Source organism: Pungitius pungitius, chromosome 4 (assembly GCF_949316345.1).
Source record: "Pungitius pungitius chromosome 4, fPunPun2.1, whole genome shotgun sequence".
In the NCBI taxonomy this organism is placed as follows: domain Eukaryota; kingdom Metazoa; phylum Chordata; class Actinopteri; order Perciformes; family Gasterosteidae; genus Pungitius; species Pungitius pungitius.
In genome coordinates this window covers 369,437-392,673 of record NC_084903.1, presented here as the reverse complement: position 1 = coordinate 392,673, position 23,237 = coordinate 369,437, and the positions used below count along the sequence as shown (strand labels likewise).

At 44.5% G+C, this 23,237-nt stretch overlaps 1 protein-coding gene across 5 annotated transcripts in view; it reads left to right on the top strand.

Moving 5' to 3' along the window:
- The window catches only part of ntrk3b (neurotrophic tyrosine kinase, receptor, type 3b), a 123,070-nt gene that overhangs the window by 84,646 nt on the left and 15,187 nt on the right, over nt 1–23,237 (top strand). For 4 of the 5 annotated variants that reach the window (XM_037484165.2, XM_037484144.2, XM_037484183.2 and 1 more), the window contains 3 exons: nt 10,934–11,122; nt 20,144–20,274; nt 22,635–22,807. In XM_037484165.2, the coding sequence (XP_037340062.2) occupies nt 10,934–11,122; nt 20,144–20,274; nt 22,635–22,807 (493 nt within the window). The remainder of the gene's footprint in view (nt 1–10,933; nt 11,123–20,143; nt 20,275–22,634; nt 22,808–23,237) is intronic. The other variant, XM_037484154.2, reaches the window with a different exon arrangement.

The window sequence follows — 23,237 nt, the reverse complement described above, 5'->3', positions numbered from 1 at the left end:
ACAACACCGCTGGGTCTTTTCGAGTTTGATAGGATGCCATTTGGCATTTGTAATGCCCCTGCTACTTTTCAGCGCCTTATGCAACGATGCCTTGGCGGGCAACTAACAGAGTCTCTGCTGGTCTACCTGGATGACATCATTGTTTATTCAAAAGATTTCCCCTCTCACTTGCAGCATCTGGAAGAGGTGTTTAAAAGACTGCAGAAGTATGGTCTGAAACTTAAAACCAGCAAATGTAAACTCTTGCAGCAACAGGTGAAGTTTCTAGGCCATGTGGTCGACCAGGAAGGCGTCCGTCCTGATCCTGAGAAGGTGTCTGCAGTCACTGAATGGAGTCCCCCAACGACCACCAAACAGGTTAGAGCCTTCCTAGGGTTGGCAGGTTATTATAGGCGTTTTGTATCAGGGTTCTCAAAGATTGCCCGACCCTTGAATGCGCTTTTAGCAGGTATTCCCACTGATAAAAGGTCAGGGTCTCAGAAGGTGATTTGGACAGAAGAATGCCAATCTGCTTTTGAACAACTGAAGGCTGCCCTAACCCAAGCTCCAATCCTAGCTTATGCAGACTTCACGCTGCCTTTTGTAGTGTATACTGATGCCAGTAACAAAGGACTGGGCGCAGTCCTTGCCCAAGTGCAAGGGGGCCAAGAGCGGGTAATCGCTTATGCTAGCCGTAGCTTGCACCCGGCAGAACAGAATGATTCAAACTATAGCTCTTTCAAGTTAGAACTTTTGGCCCTAAAGTGGGCTGTTGTGGAAAAGTTCAAAGACTACCTCACCGGAGCCAAGTTTGTAGTATTCACAGACAACAACCCAGTGGCTCACTTACAGACTGCTCGTCTGGGCGCTGTGGAGCAGCGGTGGGTTGCACAACTTGCCTCTTTTGATTATACTGTGAAGTACCGCTCTGGAAAGGAGAATGCTAACGCTGATGCCCTGTCCAGGTTCCCCCAAGTGTCCATGTCCACAGGCAGAGCATCGGCTAGGGTCGACCTCACCACTGCTAGGCTCGACCAAGAGGACGGAGTGGCACTGCTATCTGGAGAGTGGGGAAGCTGGCAACAGGATGACCCTGACATTGCCATCGTCAAGAGGTATGTGGGCCAGGGACTTCCTCCACAAGGACCAGAGAAAAGGGCTATGACCGATAAGACCAGAAGGATCCTCCAACAATGGAAGAAATTGGTTATCCGAGAACAGGTCCTCTACCGGGAGGTAATAGACCCTAACACTCACGAGCTACGATCCCAAATTGTGTGTCCAACAGCTAGGTGCCAAGAAGTCTGGCAGAAGTACCATGTGGCAGCTGGACATCCAGGGGTTGAGAGGACCTTGGCCAATATTCGACGCTGTTTCTACTGGCCTTGTATGGAAGAAGAGGTGCAGGGGTTTCATTCGGGGTGTGTCATGTGTAGCTTGAAGAAAGACAAAGTAGAGGCTAAGGCACCCCTGAACCCAATTGTTGTGTCATACCCTCTTGAGGTAGTTGCCCTTGATTTTCTTTCTCTTGGTAGGCCTACAGACGTGTACCAAAATATCCTTGTGATGACTGACATGTTTACCCGTTACGCATGGGCTGTACCAACTCGAGACCAGACAGCGAAGACTACAGTCAAGGCAATATGGACTCATGTCATTCAGACATTCGGCTGCCCAGGTCGTTTCCATTCCGATATGGGCCCAAACTTCGAATCCACTTTGATGCAGCAGCTTTGCGCTATGTATGGAGTAGCGAAGAGTCGAACAACCCCCTATCATCCAGCCGGAAACGGTAGGGTAGAAAGGATGAACCAGACTCTGCTAAACTTATTGCGCACCTTGGAGGGTGAAAGGCAGAATAGGTGGGCAGAGCATGTTCCTGAGTTGTTACAAGCCTACAACAATACTGTCCACAGTTCTACAGGTTTTGCCCCAGCCTACCTTATGTTTGGCCGCCATCTAAGACTCCCAGTAGACGTCGAGCTGGGAGTAGCGCCCCACCAACCCGAGTTGACACTTAGTGGGTGGGTGGAAGACCATCATCATAAGCTAACTTCAGCCTACAAGCTCGCAAGAGGTAGGATGGGTCATGCTGCTGAACGTGATAAGAGAAACTTCGACCGTAAGGCCCAGGCGTTATCCTTCCTCCCAGGTGAACGAGTGTGGGTAAGAGATAGGAACAGACAGGGGCAAGGGAAGCTACGGTCATGGTGGAATCCAGAGCCCTATGTTGTAGTTAGCCTTGTGGGCGATTCTGGAGTGGTGTATAAAGTTAGGCCAGAGCGTGGGGGGGAGGAAAGAACCCAGCACAGGAATGCTTTGAAACTTTGTATAACCCCTGTCCATGTCCCCCCTGAACCAGAAACTAGAATCGAGACAGGGGCGGAAGTAGACCCTGTATGTTTTGGATTTTATGTGGTGCCCCCAGAAGCAGGGGCAGACTTTTTGCCTCAACAACAACAACAACAACCAGCAGGAGTAGTGGAGAATGTGCTCCGCCGGTCGACACGAACTACCCGTGGACTACCACCAGGCCGATATCGAGACTAGGCTTGTCCAGTGGCAGGGACTGCCTACATTTAAGTGGGGGGGTATGTCACGGGGTGGACAATTGCATGTTTATTGGTTTATTTTATTGATATTACTGCATGGTTTTTGTTGTTTGCTTGCATGATTTGTGTGGCAATTTGTTTGCAGTTTTAATTGGCATGGTGTCCTTAATTGACAATCTGCCCCAGTGACACACCAACAATCAGCCGCTAATTGGCAAAGGGACCAATGGAGAACTGCCAAGGGCGGGGCTGTTCCCTTTTTAAGACAGGTGGACAGAGACTGGGGGAAGCAGAAAGAACAGAGAGAGGACACGTGGCAGTGTGGAGCTGGAGCTGGAGCTGGAGCTGGAGCTGGAGCTGGAGCGGGAGCGGGAGCTGGAGCTGGAGCTGGAGCTGGAGCTGTGGTGGCAGCAGGAGCAGCAGGAGCAGCAGGAGCGGCAGGAGCGGCAGGAGCAGCACGAGCAGCACGAGCAGCACGAGCAGCACGAGCAGCACGAGCAGCACGAGCAGCACGAGCAGCAGAGGGCGGCTGTCAACCCAGTGTTGTGGCTGGTGGGAGATCTACGTGCGGGACTCTGCTGTGGTGGCCTTGGATGGACTATTTTAGGGTTTAGGATACATTTTAAGCATTTATATTAAAATAAATACCTTTTTATTAGTATTTCCGCCCTTGTCTCCTTTTGGGTCATTATGTCACTGCTCTCCCCCAAATATAAAGAACCTGGACTTTTGTTTTAGTTGAGTTCCTAGGGCTCTTAGCCTTTACCTAGGTGGCGTTGTTGGCAACATAACTTATTTTTTCTTCACCTCGGCCGCTGACACACACATGTGACTAAATGGATCGGATCAAAGAGTGCAATGAAAGATTCAACATCTCACTCTGACATATAGTGGTGTACAAGTATCAAGTATTTGAGGATGATATAAAGCAGGTTTATTGCTTCTTTTTCTTCTTCTTTCCTTCATCTGCTAAGCTAACACGTGTGTTTGTTAGAGAGCCCTCCAATGGAGGGAGACATGAGAAAACGGACCCCTGGGGCTAGAAACAAGAAAAAAACGGAAGGTGGAGAACGCAGAGAAACAAATGAGAGGGATGAAATAAATAATGGGAATCTATCTAAAAGGGCTTTTAACTTAAATTGAAGGGATTTGTTTTTTTCATTCCGGAGCATTTTATTTTATTTTTTTCAATATCTGTATGATTGCCAGTATTTTAATTCAATGCTGTTGAATTGAAATTAAAAAGACAACGGTGGAGTGAAAAATGTAGGAAAGTGAGACGGAAGCAGAGAGCTGATCGATGTGTAAGCCACAGTGAGTCAGTGATTTGATTGTGTTTGTGTGTACGTGACTGAGACTGGATGAAAGCTAAGAAAATGGGACCTGATTGCACCCGAGAGCAGAGAAAGTGGTTAACAATGACCTTAATGTGCTGCTTCCAATTCATTTCAAGCCCTCGCAGATGGCTTGCCTCTGTTACCTCCAGCAGCGGGGAAGACCTCTGATTAGAAAATGAATCAGCTTTTCACTGGTGTATTCTAAAATGAAATTGCCTTGTTCACTTCGGCATTACAAGAGTCTAATGCTTCTCACCTGGGACAATTGCTTTTTGGGGAGCACGTTAGCAGGATTGCTCTGCCTGGTGGTCGGCCCACCACTCTGGTCCACTACAAAATCTCATCAACAACAACAACAACAACAGCAGCAGTTAGTTTACCTTCAAGGTTTTTTTTGCCATTTTCCCGGCTTCTACTTCCACACGATGTGTTTTGTTGAATCCAGTTGTTTTTTTTCATGTCCTGATGACTAACACACATTCCAATGACTTTGTTGCTCCGACCTGAACTTATATGTAAGAGATATATTGCCATGAAGTACGTAACAGATTTTGAGTTTTACATCATCGTCTGTTGTAAGATATTACATTTTTTATATGAAGCCAAATTAATTTGTCAATGATCCAATGTTCTTCACCATGAGCTTGAAAGGGTGCGTCCTGGTGCTAGATAGTGAACCAGTTAGAGGTCAAAGGTCAACGTGTTAGCATCATTGCACAGGGTTACTGCAGGGTTCTGAAATACAGCACAGGAAGTGTTGCACTGTCCCTTATTAGACAAACTGTTTTAGTCTTTGGATTCCACCACCTTTTTTATGTACTCAGCTGCGACAATGATGTATTTTTCATTGAGAGAGAACACAATGAAGTAGCCCTCCATCTGGCTACCGGGCCAGTTGTACATATTTATGGTTTAGGGAATTATTCCAGGTCCAAGCTGCCGCGTGGGGATATATGTGTGTTAGAGGAGGTAAACCCCCTCTATATTATTCAGTACATTTCATAAAAATCTATCACATTGAGGAAATGTGTTGCCTGTCTGACTGATGAGTTACCTCTCTGCTAAGCCCCGCCCCCAGCGCACACCTAAACACTCGTATCATCCCAGTAGAATGGTGGTAGCCATTAGCATGCAGAGGCTTGAGCCGCTGAAGTGCACAGTCATCAAGCCGCTTGCTGGGCTGCAGCGCTGAATGTGGGACTCCATGCAAACTCCGCCAGATGCTCCACGCTGGGGAATCGTTTCATATTCTAAAGCCGTGACAAGAAATATTGAGTGTGCTGCTGCTGCTGTGCAAATGTTGGTACTGTGTGTGTGTGTGTGTGTGTGTGTGCGCGTGTGTTTGCATGCGCTGTTGCCTTGAGTGCTGAGTTTATGATGCAAAGTAGTTTCCGTAACAACGCCGCCACAAGGTTTTCATTTGGCCCTTTCTGATTACATTTCCGAGAGACGAATGAAACCCCAATCATAGCAGGGACCCGGATGGCTCCGGATACAGTCGCATGTTGCTGTGTGTTTTGTTTTTCAATTTGTGCTGGCGCGCACAACACCTATAATAATAATAATAATAATAATAATAATAATAATAATAATGATGTGGGCCCAGCTTTTGGAAAAGCTCCTGACGGCGTCGTGGTTGTAAACCCGGAGCAGATCTGTCTGTCGGACGATGTCATTTTCCATCATTCAGACCGTAAAATGACTTCCTATGTCTTCAGGGAGCTTAAAAGATAGAAAAGCTGATAGGGCACAGTGAGAACAGAGTCGCAATATCAATCTCCCGGGTTTTATTGTATTATCATTCTCAGCATCGAGACCTTAAACACACAGCACGGCAAACTGTAATTTGCTCAGTGCTGTGTCATTGCAGATAATGTTGGGCCTGGTGCAGACGCCTTGTTTCAGAGGACGTACGAGTGGCTCCACACGCAATGACTGATAGGTTTACGGCGCGTTCCAGACGCATGCTTATTTCTGTCTCTACGCGGCCGTCCTTCCCCTCAGTGTTGTCCCTTGTTTACACCACAATAAAGAGTGAGCACATTGAGCCGTAAATCGTCGATAGCCCACATTGCAGAGGCCCATAAATATCAGCTGTCCCGTTACTCAATATCGCTCACCATCAGCCGGAGTGGACCCAGCAGGCGGTCCCAAGGGTGCTTCGCCGCGCTGAGGTTGCTTTCTTGGATGCCGCCGGCGTGCTCGTCGGTCACATGTTTGACACGAGTGAGCAGGTTGAGGGTGTTTGTCAGATGAGCCTATTACATGTCTTCTTCTGTGGTGGCAGGGAGTTGAGGGGAGCGTGGCACATAACCTCAAGGTTTCTTCATAACGTAGTGGCGTTTGGAAATGAAGTGGCTCTTTCTTTACTTTGGAGGTCTCATTCTGGACATTCTGGATTTACAAAATCTTTTGTTGAAGTGACAGGTCACCCTAAAATCCAAAGTACATATATGTTCAATCAAAGTAGCTGCAACTAAGAGGAAACTAATATATTTTATTTAGAGGTGAGCTGGCTATTTAAGATGTTAAACCTCCACACTATGTTTCAGTGACTAATCTGCATTGAGTCCCATGAAAGAAGCTTTAAGCCCTATGACCTATTTACATTGGCTGATAATGTGTTACCTTCTTCACAGACAAAGGTTGCCTCGATCCCACTGTTTTCTGTGCTGCGTATGGACTTCATTGGTTTTGAATTCATCATTAGGTAGAAGCGTGCCTTCCCTCAGTAAGTTATCCTTCCTGGGTTCTCTTGTTCATTCCACATGTCCTCAAGTTAACTCTAGTCCTAATTACCCACCTTTGAAAGGAATCTGTGCAATAATTACCACAAGGAGGTGGAATGGAAGCAATCACACTTCGCACTCGGTTTATTTCCCACCACAGGGAAAAGCCTGCAGAGTCACCCGCTGGCTTTTTAAAAATGATCATTTCTGTCCTGAGAATCACCTTCAGCAATAGCTTTCGAAGCGGAGACACAGGCAATCTGGGGGCCCAACACCCCCACCGAGTTGTAGCTTGGTGTGGAACATCTGCACAAATATTTGTTATGATAAAAACATCCTGTGCACAGATAAATGAGGGTGCAGTAATGAATAAACATGAAGAATAGCTCCACCAGGAGCAACTAAGGTGGGAAAAAGGAGTGTAGACAATCTAATAACACTTGATGTTGAGGATGAGGAGAACAATATGTTAATACGGACACTGGGGTCATTGATGCATTAAAGCAAAACCTGATGCGGCCTATTTGGTCCAGTTCAAGAGATACAACACCAGCAGTTTGAAAGGCAGGATAACGAATAACAGAAATACGGTTGTGATTTCAAAACAATAGTCATGTGTATAAAATAATCATGTAAAGTTTACATCCGGTGTCCCGGATGAAAGTCCTGAGTTTGTAAGTAGGTGAAACCATACATCATTGTCCAAATGGATCGGAGCTGCGTCCGTTTCATTGGTTTTTACGGAGTAAAGTAAACGCTTTATAGCGCCTTATTAAATCTCTGACATTTTCAGGCATAGAATTAAAGGTACTTCTTGTGTACCACATCCATGGAAACACCCTTTAATGGTATTATTCTGTGAAGGTGACAGGGCTCGGAGATTAAAGTCGGCCCGTGTCTGAAAGGTGGCTGGTTCAAAGGTTTCCCGCCCTTTTGATTCACCCGAGGCCCGGTCCACACTGACGAATTCCTTAATGAAGGAGTCCATTTTGAAAACCCGGGAGGGCCTCTGCTCCTGGAGAGGAAATTAGATTGACTTTTGAACTGGGAAAAAACAGATGATGCAAACGTCAAGCTTGATCAATGGATTTGGCTGAATTAGCTAATGTACCTCCTCACATGGACATAAAGCATTTGCTACACCACCGCCAGCAGAGATAGAAGGACGCTGCGTTGAGTGATGCCCACCGCCTCTTTGAAAATAACCAATGACTTTCATCTAGAGAGAAGTATTTCCCCGAAAAGTAAAAGGATGTTCGCAGGAGAAATGTCTCTGCTGGCACAGCATAGAAGGATGTGAGCGAAGAGATTTAACCTTCAAACGACGGCGTGCCACTGTGATCTAAGACATTCCCCAGGAAGCCCTGAACCAACTGGTGTCTGTTGCTCCCAACATGTTCAATTAATGACTTTTCTTTGGATGATCAATTGCCTTTTTGCCAACTTGTTAATGAGTTGTGGCTTGGGAACCGGTCTCATGTTTCTGATAGAGATCATAGTATTGACTTATTTAAAGTATCTGACTCAACTGTTTGTGTTCAATATATATATATATATATACTTACTAAAAGACTTTTTGCTATGTGGCGGATCTAGAAAATCTATATTTTCTGGTCCTTGGGTACAGACGTGACGATGAAAACGGGGTGAAAAAATGGGGAGGTGTGCAGATTTTTTTTAGTTTCACAATTACCGACACCTAAAGGATACCAACACATAATCATATAATGAAATGAAAGGTCACATACAATCCGGGAGACAGACACTGTACTGTGTCAACCTGTTTTTATTTTTGGGCTCAACGAGCCTGCAACTGTATGTTATTGTTCTGTTTGACTGTAGCGTATAGTCTCACATGATTTTGGCAAGAAAGCAAATGATCGTTAAATCAAAATGGAATTAATCTCATTTTTTATTATGAAACTGGTTGCAGTGTCGATTAAGTTTCTGTACTTACTTTTGCATCATTGTGGCTTGATGAAAAGAAAAGTTGAAGCCATATCTTCTATATGAACCATATTAAGGAGTGAGAGATGAAAAGCCTGGAAAAATAGCCGAAAGTTGGCTCATTCCATTTCCCAGTTCTGCTGAATAAATAAAATAAAAAAAAGTTGGTTTAATAGAGAGGAACTTTATTCTCAGATAGGCGGTTCGGGGTAAAATGTCCACTTCCTGTTCCAATTTCATTCTGTGCACAGGCAGCGTCTCAGAAGATAAAAAAAAACTCTCATCGGCCGTTGGGCCCTTTCATCACTCAGGTGACATAAATGCAATTTTTTTTGCGGATGTTCTGAAGTCAAGAAGTACAATTTCCCCTTCGCTCCTTTGAAAATCTTCATCTCCCAAAGGATCTCGGGGGGGCGGGTAGTTTGGAGGGAGGCCAGGCCTTCCCCGAGGTCTCATCGATCTGCTGCTGGACTCCGGCCCGATGGCTTTGCATTCCAATTCATATTGTAATAAAAAGTAGAGCATAATTCCACGATCCTTTTTGAGGTACAGTACCAGTAGTTTGGACACATTTGCTCACTCAATTCAATGAGAAAGTGTGTCCAGACTTTTGATTGCTGCTGAATCCTAAAATAACTCGGCCAAGGTTTCTGTGCAGAGATTTAATGCAGTGCTGATTAAAGCCTCCTACTTTCCTTATCATTCTATCTCTGCTTTGTAAAGGAGAGTCAGAGGGGATTAGCAGAGATTTAGTGCTGTAGCGGACCACATGTCCCCAGTGGCTGGATGGGTGGGTCCCACTGTGGGGAGCTGCAGTCCAATAAAACAGGTGCACCGCCATGAAAATCCTTCATAAGAGCAAGTGTTGTAAGTAAATTTATGCTCACATGTCTCACTTCATCACACCCCACCTCCCCTGCGGCTCAGGGTCTATAATTTGATATGACTGGGTCTTGATTACTATTTACTGTGTTGTCAAGGTGAGCGAGAGACTCAACTTTGTGAATAAACAGATTGACTGTCACAGCTCCAATGAATCAGCTACTGTTGACTTTATATCCTCTTGCCGTTTCTTTCCTCCTCCACCGCCCAAGATTGCGGTAGTCAGAGCTGCGTGCTGCTTTAGGAACAGCGCTGACGCAACAGGAAACTGGATCTTTCTGCCTGACAGGAACTCATGTCTTTGAATGTTGGTTAAAGAAAGGAAATTGAGGCGGGTTGACACGAATGTGTTGTATGACACCACATAAATTCACCCAGCAGAGAGGTGGTCGATGCTGAATGCCAGTGGGCCAATGACAGCCCCCTGGAACATCTTGTGCTGCCCCCCGAACGGGACATGAAGTGCATCCGTTATTTTCTCCTCACACGTGGTCCCATTCAACATTTCAATAGCCCCCGTTTATTACACTGCTCCGTGCCGCGTCAGATGCCCAACAGGCCGCTGCTACCAATGGGGAACTTCTGGTGGCACATCGCGAGTCTGATGAACGGTTATCATTAGTTCATCTAACGCAACATGCCAAAGATATAATGAAAAATGTTACACAATCAGACTGGAGAGGTCTTTCATGTCCCAAAGTTACCTGGTTTACAATAGTACATGGCAAAAAATGTTTTCACCTTTGAAAAGATAAAGCCGGAAGCATCTGAATGAAAGTTAAAGACATGATTAAGTCTTTCCGCTTGATAAAACTATGCAATCCCTAATTTAATTTAGATTTACTTCCAGCTAACACTTTCAAATAACAGTTAATAGATCTTGTAATTTTTTTATTTCAGTTTGTCTTTTCATAGTAGTAGAATCATATAGAAACATGTTGAACCAATTGAGCATTAACTAAACACATTTTACGGTTCCTATTTACACTGCATCCCATCCCACATCCACGCCGGCCTGTGGCAGCAAACTAAAAACAAACCACCCACCTCCCCAACCGTTACCAATATGTCATTTGTGATTAAGCTGACTCTTAGTTACAGCTCTCCTCCAGACATGTTTAGGAATAAAAAACACCCTGTTTTGCATAATGACTGATCTGTTTTTTCCGCACAGTTTCCAATTACTTTATTACAAATTATTGAAATTCCACCAACTCCTTCCCTTCATTGAAATATCCAGATGTTGCACAATTTTCTTTTATTTAAATTAAACTGTTTTCAATAGAAAATACATGATGTCATATCTGAAAAGTCCACAACCTACAAATTTGTTGCATAGTGCAAACCTCAAAAGAATTTTAGTGTAGGGGGGGACTTACAGTAGAACTTGCATTTATGATGACACAGGAAGTAACAATGAAGAATTCAAACAGCTTCACATTAAAGTCAGATACCAGTTTGACTTTAAATTGTTAAATGGCTCATCATTCCAATGTTCTTCTTCCAGGTCCAGTAGCTGTGATCAGTGGTGAGGAAGACTCTGCCAGCCCTCTCCATCACGTTAACCACGGGATTATTACCCCCTGCACTCTGGATGCGGGTCCTGATGCGGTCGTCATAGGGATGACTCGTATTCCTGTGGTGGAGAATCCTCAGTACTTCAGACACGGCCACAACTGCAACAAGCCAACCACCCGTAAGTTCCTGTCCATTTTTTGTATTTTCACAGCTGTGTGCCCCTTGGTGAATATATCCTGAATATAACTGGATTTTATGAAAATGCAAAGGGCCCCAACTGTTTTTCAAGCATGATGCTAAGGACTCTTACAGCAAAACTCCCACCGAATGTAAAGTATCAGCCAGTCAGAAATGCAACACAACGTCTTTTTGGGGTTTACTAGAGATGTGGCCTCCCCTTTATAATTTGCTGTGTATCTTTTGAATGATAAAGCCAAGGCCCCCGGGAGCAGTAAAGTAATCTAGAGTCATCAACAGTCCAGGTGGTCAGATAATGAAAGCATCAACGGATCTCCGTTCCAAAGTAGTCAAATAGGATCCGCTTGGACAAAAGCAGCTTCCAGGGTACCAGCCACTGGTGTTCAAACACACACACACACACACACACACACACTTCACCCCTCTCTCCCGCGAGACTCATGTTCCAGGTTTGGGAAAGACAAGATCACTTTAAGGCCTAATTATTTATAATTACATCAACTGCTCAGGAGAATCAGCAGAAAAACAACTGTGCCAGCCCCCCCCCGTAGCCTGGCGCCTGCTGCTTCCTCTTCCTCCCGGTACCAGGCCTTCAAGCCGGATTCAGCCGTGTACGGCAGTCCTCCTCTGTGAGCATCGCTGTGCAAGATCGGGCTTCTCCGAACTGTTTTAGCTCAGATCTACGTTGTTTAGACCTGGCTCGCTTCCAAAATGGCCGCCGGACAGGCCAACAGGCTCCTGTGCTGGAACCAATGAGGAGGAAGGAAATCCCATTTAGAGGTGATAAATAAATGACGGCTCTTATGTTTTATGAATCACATGAATTGTTAATGGACAGCTGGTGATTTATAACATCTCATGCCTTGCACAGTAGATCTGATTGTGAGCTAATGAATAAATGACAGTGGATGGATGAAACTCTGCACCGATTACCGCGCGCCTGGAATTGAACGTCAGGACGCTGGCTGTGCACGACTGTGTCGTCTCTGACGTGAGCGTCCACGGAACATTCTCCCTCTGGGAATGCAGTGTCTCTGTTCGTTTCTTTGACCAGTCTGTGCAAACCAACCTTGACTCAGCGCAAGGTCAAAATGGCCACTCCTAAACAAAATGGCTCCAAACAATGTGTGCTGGATCGTTCTTTGCCCCTCAGGACAAGCACAAGCACGGACGGAAAGGCTTTTGTGTGTATCTTCATTAGGTGTGTAGGTGTATGCCAGGGGAAAATGAATGAATGAATGAATGGCCACAGGGTAGATGTTATCTCACTTTTCTTTCCCTCCTCTACTGTTTCATACGTGTCTTCATTTCAGGGTTCTGTGAGTGGTCCCCAGGTCTCCTCCATTGTGCTGCCGGCCTCTTCTGCAACTTCACTTTGTTGATGCTCGGCCTCCAATCCATAATATATTTATTCATTTACTTGAAAGCTTCTTATCCAGGAGAATAGCTTGCACACAAACACACACACACCTACTTGCTGTCACACTAGCACACATAAATACAAACACGTGCACTCATCAGGAGTTCATTGGTGTGTTGGTCAGTCCTCCTTCCACCACCAGTTTACTGCGTAGTTGGCCTTTTGGAACCAGCTCCAACAACAGCAAGTTCTGTCCCTGCTGTCTGTCACGCTGGCTTCAGTTAAACAGGTTCATGGGAAACCGGGCCGCTGCAGAGCTCACACCAGTGATTCCAGTGTGTATTACCAGATGCATTATTCACGAGTGTTTGATCTTCAAGTCAATACTTATACTTATTTCGGCTGTGAGGCTCAGGCACATTGCAGGGGAGAAAAAAAGAATTATATATATATCCAATCCTTGTTGCCCTCTAGTTGAACACGGCACCCTTTGTAAACGCTCGCTGGAGAAATTTGGAGAAAAGTGTTGTCCCAGTTGTCGTTCTGACGTCATTTTAAGAAGTGCCGGCGTCTCCCTGGTGAACCGGTGGCCTCGACTCGCGGTAAACAGGCGAGCCGTGACTTATTAAGACGAGCAAAGAGATCAGCCGTCTTCTCTTTTTTTTTTTTCCTCGGGCTGAAAAACGGACAAATCCCGGGGAAATATAGCTGCATTAGGGAGATAAAGGCAGAAAAGGCAAAGGACAATTCTTTAGCCTAATGACAGATCTGTATCTAGTGGGATCCGCTGCCTCACAGCAAGTGGCTTTGTTTTATCACTCAGCTCGCTATTTTAATTACAGATTTGTTACGTCCCGCTGGCCAAAATTAGACAATATCGTTTGATGTTCTGAGTGTAGCGTGTAGCCTTTCACTACATCTATGTTATTAGGGACATCACGCATGGACGCAGCTTGGACTCGCCCCCACTCTGCCCCCTCTGTGCTGGGTGTAGCAGAGACGCAATTATGCTCACGGTGGCGCTTTTTGAAGATTAAAATGCTACTGGCAGAGTCGAGGAGTGACTCATTTGGAAGCTTTTAACAGCTCAGCAATTGAGCAGAAATGTAGAGCGGATCGAACGAAGAGGCAGTTATCGTGTCCAAATGTTACGATTGTGTGAATTCAAACAACCTACATTAGGATCACTTCTTCTTCTTCAGCTCAGCCCAATATGGAGCCAGGGAGAGACCCCAAAGAAGAAGATGTTTTTTGATGGCAGGTGCACACAGACAGTAAAAAGTGCCTTTTTCAGCCCATACGGAGGACAATGTGCACACTAGGCAGTAAGTAATTAAGGAATGAATTAGAAATGTTTGCCACACTTAATTACTTTTGCAAACTAGAGCGGTCACACTATGGAACAAAAGAGTTCCACATTTCCCAGCTCCTGACACCAAACGTGTCGTGTAATTATGAGGCCTATTGGTTTATGGGCAATCACGTCCTGCATTCACATTAACACCAGATCCACTTGCTGCCAATTAAAGTCGGATGTGAATCCAACACATTCTCACAAGTGTTAACAGGTCAGCGCAGTTATGAATACTTTATTCCCGTCACTGATGACTTGAGCCTACAGTGACACTGTTCAGTTTTATTAACACATAGTTGATACTGCTAACAGCTGCACTGATATGTATGATCTGAATATAAATGTATAAATACGTTGTGTTATAGTCACTTTCAAGTGTGTAGTGTGAAGCATTTAAAGATAATTGCTTCAACTTTAGTCCTGCAATAACACAGAGGTTGATTTTAGGGAGAAGCTTTTGTCAAAAAGACATCAATGTACAATTTTATATTTCTATGTAGAGTAAGTGGAATAGAATGAAGACACTCCTTAATCAGATAAATCTAACATTATGAAAACAGTCAAACATATGGTTAAATTGTGTCAAATATTTAAAATATTTAAAAGGTTTTCAATTTAATTTTTCTCATAAAAAATATTGAGACTTATTTATCAAGCATTTAACATATTTGGGCTTTGAATCACTGCCTCAAATGTATAATCTACAACCCGGATGAGTGCGTCGCTGCGTGGTCACAGTTGAGGCAGGAATAGATTCTATTCACAGTGTTCACCGCGGCCCGGCACCAGCGACAGAAACCAGGTGGGCAGTCAGCCAGCCCCAGCGGGTCGGGGAGGGATTCCCACTGAGAGTCACCAGTAAGTGCTGGTTACTCATGTCACAGTCGCACAACTACGCCAACAGCCCCTGGGCTGCAGTGGAATTGCCGGCGGAGAGCTTTTTGTATGCTATTAACTGCTGGATGAGTACCTTTCACCTAACTATCAGCTCCCCGGGGGGGGGGGGGGGTCTGTAGGCAAGCACAGCTGATGATCTCAGTGAAACGACCATACTGTCTGATTAAACATTGTGTTAATCCAATGTTATAAATATACAGTATGACTCCTGACAGCTTGATTCACTTATAGCTACATGGTCATGCTTTATGAGCGCGGCGGTTCTGCTTTGTTCGAGGTCCACGTGATAAAAATAACATTTCGGGTGAATTGGAATTCCTGACATGCATCTTCAATCAAAGTAAATGTCGAGCCGATATAAGAACAAAGAGTTTGGGGGGGGGACCTCAGCATTTTTTGGTGGAGCCGTCGCAACTCAAAGTGGAGCCTCTAACCTGCAAAAGACAGGTTGTCGATGGACATGGGGCGCCGCATCCATCGACCGTACCGCTGGGCAGAAGAATACTCGGGCGTATACAAGTGAGGAAGAGGAGCACAGGAATGCACCAAGCTTCTTCAAACGCACAACAAAGCGCTCCGACTCGAGCAGCTGAGTAAAAAAAAAAGAAAAGGCGCGCACGTTGTTGGTCGGCCTCCAGGGAGAACGTGTGCTGGCGTCCGGGCCTCAGGTGAGCCAGGGATGGACATCTAATCTTTTCCAGCGGGCCACTCCGGGTAAACAGGGTGCAGGGTGCCGCCCGAGTCCCCCCCTGCAGAGGAGACTGAAGGTTAAAGTGACTTGTCCTCGCCTCCGTCGATGGGCGCGCTCCCTCATAGCTGCATCCTTCACAGTGGGGGGGGGTGGTGGCTATTTCTAGCTGCTGAAGAGCAGACGGATTATTGGGTGAATAGAAAAGAGGAGGCAACTGGTGGAAACGGGAGGCTGAATGGAGAAAATAAAAATAGCTTCAGTCGCTCAGGAGCAACGATCAAAGTGCATATATGAAGCCCTTTGCTCTTTGACAGGGAGCCAAGCAAGAATCTGGTATATTGCATCATGTGATGTCCTTTGACTTGTTTGCAAAGTAAATTATTTTCCATAAACACATATATTTACCAGACCTCTGGAGCTCGCTTCTCCCCTTTGCTCGAGGCTGCATTAGCGGCTACTAGCATTACACATCGAAATCTAAAAAGTAAATATCCTGAATAATTCCTCAGAAAGGGCAGCTTGTTGACGCCTCCCCCTCGGCATGTAACCCCCCCCCATTGTAATCACAGTGTACCCATGGATGGATTCATTTTTATATCAACATCGGCCTTAACATTACCGGCAGTGTCACCTCAAGTGTATCATCCTGTTTACCCTAAAGTCTCGTATAAAGTCTCTAAATAAATAGTCTCTAAATTGTGTTGAAAAGTTTTGAAATCTGGTGAACAAGTTAAATTGGAATTGATGCTCATTGTACAGAATCAAAAGTGACATAGTGTGCTGCTGCCTGAGTCCAAATTGTCGAGCTTGGTTGGGTTCCCATCAGTTAATCTAATTCTTGACACATTTTGACACCTACAGTTAAGGCACTGTTGTCTTTCCTTATCACAGTAACTTCTCTTCTTTTAAAGAGTGCAAGGGGAGACAAACTTCAGAGACTAAAAGTGCAAAAGGAGTTAATGGGGAATCCAGTGAAGGCAAAATCACCTTTCTGCGATTAGTAGGAAAACGATAAGTATATGTTGTATATTGTACTGTCTTCTGTCATGCACCAACCGCCAAGACTGATGCAAATGACCAATCACCCATCGTCAGAGGAGAAGACACACGAGCGCATGTGAAGATAACAATGAAACGCTAACTTAGGTCAGAGAACGTAGGATATTGTTCTCTGACCTGGGGGGCATCTAAAAAGGTTCTGAGCTGCCACCTGCTGATAGAGGAAAGAACCTTCACATCGGTTCACGTTTTTTGCATTTCTCCAACTGCCTCATCTGGACGAGCTCAATGGCGTGTGGGTCAGCAGCCTTTAATCCCGCAAAAATAAGGGCACACTTATCCTCGAATGGTCACGAACCAGAGTCAAATATTGTTCATATTTCTTGAATAAAATACAATAGTGGAGAGGTAAATACAGGATTCAGGGGGGGGGGGGTGGATGTCAAGTACGGAAACTGATAAAAAAAATAAAATCCGTTTCTTCATAAGCTGCAAAAGTGTCCGAGCTATCTGGCCATTTTGAATTTAAATGTGGATCGACTTGCTGGATGTTTTCTTGGAGAGCAGATTTTTAGAGGATGAAGCTCTGACAGAAGTGAAGTGCGAGTGTCCCTGGGGGGACTCTCCCCCCCCCACACTGGCTGCCAGCTTCTGAAGACACTCGTGTTCTGATCTACTTTAAAAACTGGGACATTTCTTTGTGTTAAACACTGATTTTCGGCAAAAGTGGTTCTGATTCCGTCTGACAGGAACACCAGAGGAGCAGGTGCCTTTTTACTCACGAATTGCCTGCTCAGCATGTTCCCGGCCAGATGGTCCGGTGATTCTAGAGAACTTTGCCGAAATGGAAATGAAAAAAATAAAATACCCAGCGGAACGGTCAGACTGAACTAGTAATCCGCTCAGTGAATGAGGAAATATTTCAGACACTATTTGTCAAACTCATTTTTGGTAAATGTAGCCGATGCCTCCCATTTATCATCTCCTGCGGCAAGCGCCTTGGATGTTGCATAATGGGATCGCAAGCGGTAAAGGTCCAAGTAGATGAACTGAAATCTGCAGTGAGGTAAACTATCACCTCTTAGATGCAGTATATGTTTCTGAAATTGATCCAATCCTGGCTCAGCATTAGCGAGGTTGAAGCTTTGTCTGTCTTGCAGCATGTTTCACCTGGGAACATTAAGTCAGACAGGTTTAGTTAACGTTACCCCGATGAGCTCCCGACAGCTAAAGGGAAGTCATCTCAGTCAAAATGAAGAAACTAGACGCACACCAGTCTACTCTGCCAGTTTGCTACAATGATTACTAAGACTCTTGTAAGTTATAAGGTGTAAATCCGCTGGAATATCATGGCCAACTGTGAATGTGAACCCACATGAACATGCCTGGCAGCTGCAGATTTAAAGAAGAAAATCGAGTCAAACTTCCTGCTTCCTCTGGAGAAAGAGATGAAGTAGCATACTGAAGATGTTGTGAGAAGCTGACGACACCCTGGCCTGCCTCAGAGCTTCGAGGTGCCTCACTCCAGTGTTTGCTGGTGACAGCAGATCAGTGTGTGGAGCTCCGGCTGCAGGGACTCCGGTGTTTGTTTTCCTGAGTCCTCGGTGACACATCTTCTATAACACGTATAGAGCCATTGTGTGATTTCAAAGAAGATCCTGGAGGTTTATCATGGAGACTTTGGATTGGTCGACTTTGCTCAAAAGATTATTTTCAAGAAGCCTGGAGGTTTATTGGGGAAATAACTGCATCAAAGGGCAGTTTAATTAGCATACAGTGCACAACTCTTTCCTATAGCAATATAATCGCCTTTAATTAATATTATCAAATCTGACAATGAGCCGTTTAGCTTGATTTCCAATTTAATTTAAAATCTGGTTAAATATTGAAATAATTCATGTTATTAACTCGTAGCGTCCCATTTATTTCTGTCTATTGGGGAAAAACTGTTACACCTCAGTAATGAAATCTTGGGCTCATAATGGTTTTGATCAGATTAAAAGAAAAGGAGCCCGCGGACACTGAGTAATCTGTCTGGGGGCACAAACAATTAACATAATGATTTATTCAAACAGGTGCCATTCCTCCTTAAGGACTCTATAAGTATACTCTATAACACCGACTGCCATTAATCATTGAATGGTAATTTCATTGAAATTGTTCAAAAATTTGAATTTTTAATTTGATTTAAAATGTTATGATTCTGAAGCCATATGAAGAACCAATCATCCTATTGTGGACTATTGTGATCACATGTCTGTAAAAAGCTTGAGTCCTCAGTAAGAGCAGGGAAGTGGATCACATCCCTCCAACTCTGAGGTCTTTACACCTACACTGGCAAATGAATGTCTGCCCTGCTGCTACCACCTCGACCCCCTCAGGACGTCTGGGACGGGTCTTCGTTCTGTTCCAGGAGTCAGAACCAAACAGGCAGAAGCTGCTTCCGTTCTCCTGCTGCAGGTCTGCAGAGACACTCGGCGCCTTCAAAAGACTGAGGACTGCTACTGAATCTCAGTTTCACTGCACTAAAACCTTTATTCTATTTTAAACTTGTTTAAAGCCTGTTTTTAAGGTTTCAATGTTGTCCATTGGTTTTAAATTCCCCTTTCCTTATGTTTTGATGCTTTTTAATAGTTTTATGTAAATTGCCTTGCCCTTATTGGTGTCATGTGCTGTATAAATAAACCTGCCTTGCCTCTCCAGTTACTAAGCATTCAATATATTAGTTGGATTCAATCCATACTTTAGCAAAGAGGTAGTTACTGTGCAAAGCAAACCCCTCTGAAACGTGGTCGTGCATCTCGGCGCCGTGGATGTTTTGTTGGGAAGTTGCGTATAGATATATCTTTGTGTTCCATGTGCATGTTGTTGTAAAAGCGCTGCAAGGCTAATGGTAAGCCTACAAGCTGTCATATTTTATTTAGAGGCATGGAGAGCCAAGAACTCCTACACTTTCCCAAATCTTTCATACTGAGCCTGGCAGGTATAATGGTGTACACTCACTACTGGTATCTGTCATCCTCCATCATTTCTGTCTCACTATTTTCTCCCCTTTCTTCCTCTGGCTCTGTCCTGCTCACATATACACAACACTAAAGGTTGATGTTTGCAACATCCAAAATGAATGGACGTGGCTGTCCTGCAAACCTCAAATGATTGTTTTAGGGGAAGAAATAACAAGAAGTAAAGACATGGGGACTATTCTTCTCGTTATGCTCAACCTGTTGTCATTAGAAAAAGTCCTGTTGTGTTGTTTTCACTGCCAACAGTAAAACTAAGGGATCCAGATGAAAGTTTGTAGCCCAGTAGATCCAGTGTTATCTTGCAGTTTCTTTGCATTTTTAGGATCTAAAAACCCTTGAACTCGTATTTTGCCCATAATGAAGCTTCAAAGTTAGTTGTTGGACCTGCTTTGCTCAAGCTGTATCTCCTATATTCAACACATATTTTTATTTTTAGGGATTCACTTTTACATCCCAGAGACTGCATCTTCACAAACTGGACATCTTGGTTATATGTTGTATACATGACACAAAGTAGGTGCAAACCCAGTGCTTCTTTTCTCCCTCTAAACATTCCCCTGCAATCACAGGAGGGTTTTCTGTCCGCCAAAAACATCCAAGGAAAGGATTCAATTTGCGACTCGTGTCACAACTTTCCTCACTCCCTCCGTTTCTCTCCCTTCTTGTCTATGGTTCAGTAGTCCAGCACATAAAGCGGAGAGACATCATCCTGAAGAGGGAGCTGGGCGAAGGAGCGTTCGGCAAAGTCTTTTTGGCAGAGTGCTACAACCTCAGCCCCACCAAGGACAAGATGCTAGTGGCTGTCAAGGTATGTTTTCTCTATGTGTGTGTGTGTGGGGGGGGGGGGGGGGCACAAAAGCACAAAAGGAATTGTTTGTTTCAATGAGAGTTATATGAGAAGATCCCCATTCATGTACAGTATGCTTCAAACATTCAGATCCTCAGCCTTGAAACAGTGACAACAAAAAAAACACATTGCTTTCCATCTAACTCTGATTTGAGAGAAAAAAAAGAAAATAGTTGCTCAGTAAAATGTGCCAGAATGTCCTAAGTAAGCCAAGTATTCATGTTGAATGATGTTTGACCTATCACGAGCCCCTGCAGTGGACTGTGCCATGGTAAATCAGTATGAAAATGTCATGGCCCTCTCCGCAGGCCAACCACCATCACTGTGTAAATCCAGTTCTACTTACAGATAGCTGCTGGTCAGTAGTCCTTTTGATGTGAGCAGCTCTATTCCTGTCAGTGATGATGCAAAACCAATGAGAATTTGATAAAACACAAATGAACTGGTCCCTTTGGAGCAACCTTGTGTGACTGGAAGCTGGCGCACACACAGGTTAAGCTATCTGTCTGCTGATTGGAGCTTTAAACTCACAGTAGTGTAGTGTTGATCATCTCATCCAAATCCTAGAAAGAAATCCCTCTTTTTTTTGTTAGAAATGTGGGATTCAGTCTGTTCTTTGTACCCCATTAGAACCAGTCTCCATGGGGGCGTGCATGTAAAGCACTAACCCTAACCCTAATCATTGAGAAGCATTTACAATGCTTTCACACTGATCAACATTACGTGGTGCTTGCCGGCTCCTAGTGTGAATATGAGCTAGTTTATGATGGTGAAGTGTTATGCTGAATCGCCAGACTCAGCAAATCTTCACAAGAAACTCAAATAAATAATAAAACTGCCAGACAACAGCTCTGACCTTGACAGGAGAAGTCAGTGGAAGAGTTGAGATGAAGAAGATGAAGTCAATTTATTTTCATACTAATACAGGATTTACAAAATAACTGTTTTCCAATAAACATCCTCACTAATTACCTTTTAATTTTTAGAACACAATCTTATATCATTTTTCATCTGAACATGTCGCTACCTGAAGCAGAAAGAGGCTCTCTGAATACAATTAAAGGTCATCAAAGGGAACATTCATCAGCAGAGCTTTTGCTACAATTGATTGTAGTGGAGCACTTGGAGGTATTGTTTTGGAAGGAAGCCCAGACCCGAAACATATCCTTAAGAGTTTGATTTGGTAATAGATTTTTATGGCCATTTTACCCACCCTGCCGTACAGCTCAACCACCTCCAGCAGTTCACTGGGAGAACAGCAGATATGAGTGAATGTATTTCCATCCCAAGGTCTTTGCATCTGTAATAGCCTCAGCAGCATGCTGAGAAGGCAGGTCTTCAGGCCAAGGAGATCAAAAGAAGCAACTTGCTGTGTTTTCTTCTTCCAAACGATGTGTCGAGAGTCTTTTTTTTCCTCCCGATAGAGGCTGCAATATGAAGAATGTTACTGCTGTTATTTGATTTATTTTCCCTCCCGTTTCTGATAACGCCGCCAACTGACATCTCATCAAGATTTGATATGTCATGTTTGCTCCATTCAAAGGGTTTCAAGAAACTCTTTGCTTCGTTTTTTATGCAATGAGATCATTTCTATATCTATATATAGATATATATTCTCAAAATCACAAAAGGTTAGGAAAAGCTTTGACGTAGTCCGGATGTGTATATATATATAACTGAACACGGCACGACTACTTGACTAAAAGCTTTTCGTGATCATATTGGTGTTAACCCAGAAATGGGTTCACCATCCACTATCAGGCAAAACCCAGTAATCAAACAACTGCTTTCCCCTTGTTATCTGTTGTGTTCCCGTGGAGTGGAGCGGGTGCTGTTGGGAATAAAGGAAAAAGAGGTGGGCCAACAAACATGAGCTGGAGGCAGAAACCAAGAGGAACCGATTACTGGGTGTGAAGAAGGAGTTCATAGGGTAGTGTTTCTCCACAGACCATGCTAGCTGCTCTGTGAGCCACGGACGTGTCGCAGCTAAATGCTGAAGTCACATCCACTCGATGCGATGTGTTTTATCAGCACTACAGACATGTATCAGCACAGCTCAGGCTGTTACCCGGTCCTTAACAAACAATTAAAGATGTTCAAATGTTTTACATGAACATGTTTCCAGTGACGGCTCCTCAGGTGCTTCTCTGTAAAGAACCTTCTGGCCTACCTGGCCAGGTATATAATCAATCAAATGTGAATCTAACTTGCTAAAGTATAACGAGCATACTACTTGTTTCCCAGACGAGGGCAACTTCCTGGAATTGAAATGGAACATCAAACACTTGAGTCTTTTGTGACTTTTCCACTTTCCCTTGCAGACACTGAAAGATCCCAACCTGTCGGCAAGGAAGGACTTCCAGAGGGAGGCCGAGCTGCTGACCAATCTGCAGCACGACCACATCGTCAAGTTCTACGGCGTCTGCGTGGACGGAGACCCTCTCATCATGGTGTTTGAATACATGAAGCATGGAGACCTCAACAAGTTCCTCAGGTCAGTTGGTCACTGAAGGCCCAGCAAATGATTAAATCCATCCCACGAACAGACAGCAGCAATCTAAAGTGGGGGAGAGCCTAATAGCAGTGTGGGCCACCTCAGCTCGGAGCCCCTTCCTTTAAGTTACTGGTTTGATAAAAGTGTTATTGACAGCCAGTAATTGTAAATCTTCAATAAACGGAAATTACTTTGTCAAATCCTGCTACCAATACAATATTCAGCCAACTTCCCGGCCTTCTGGGTTATCAAAGATGAGTGCTTTTGTGCTTTTGTTCCGTAATGTCAGACTGCACCGAGGGAGGCGACCTCTGATAAGCCTCAACAAAAGAGACACGATGCCGGTACGCCCATCGCTTTGGTAACGGGAAGCAGGAGTCTGGGATAGAAAGGTGTTGTTTCGAGTGTGTTGACAGCAGCCGTGCGTGTG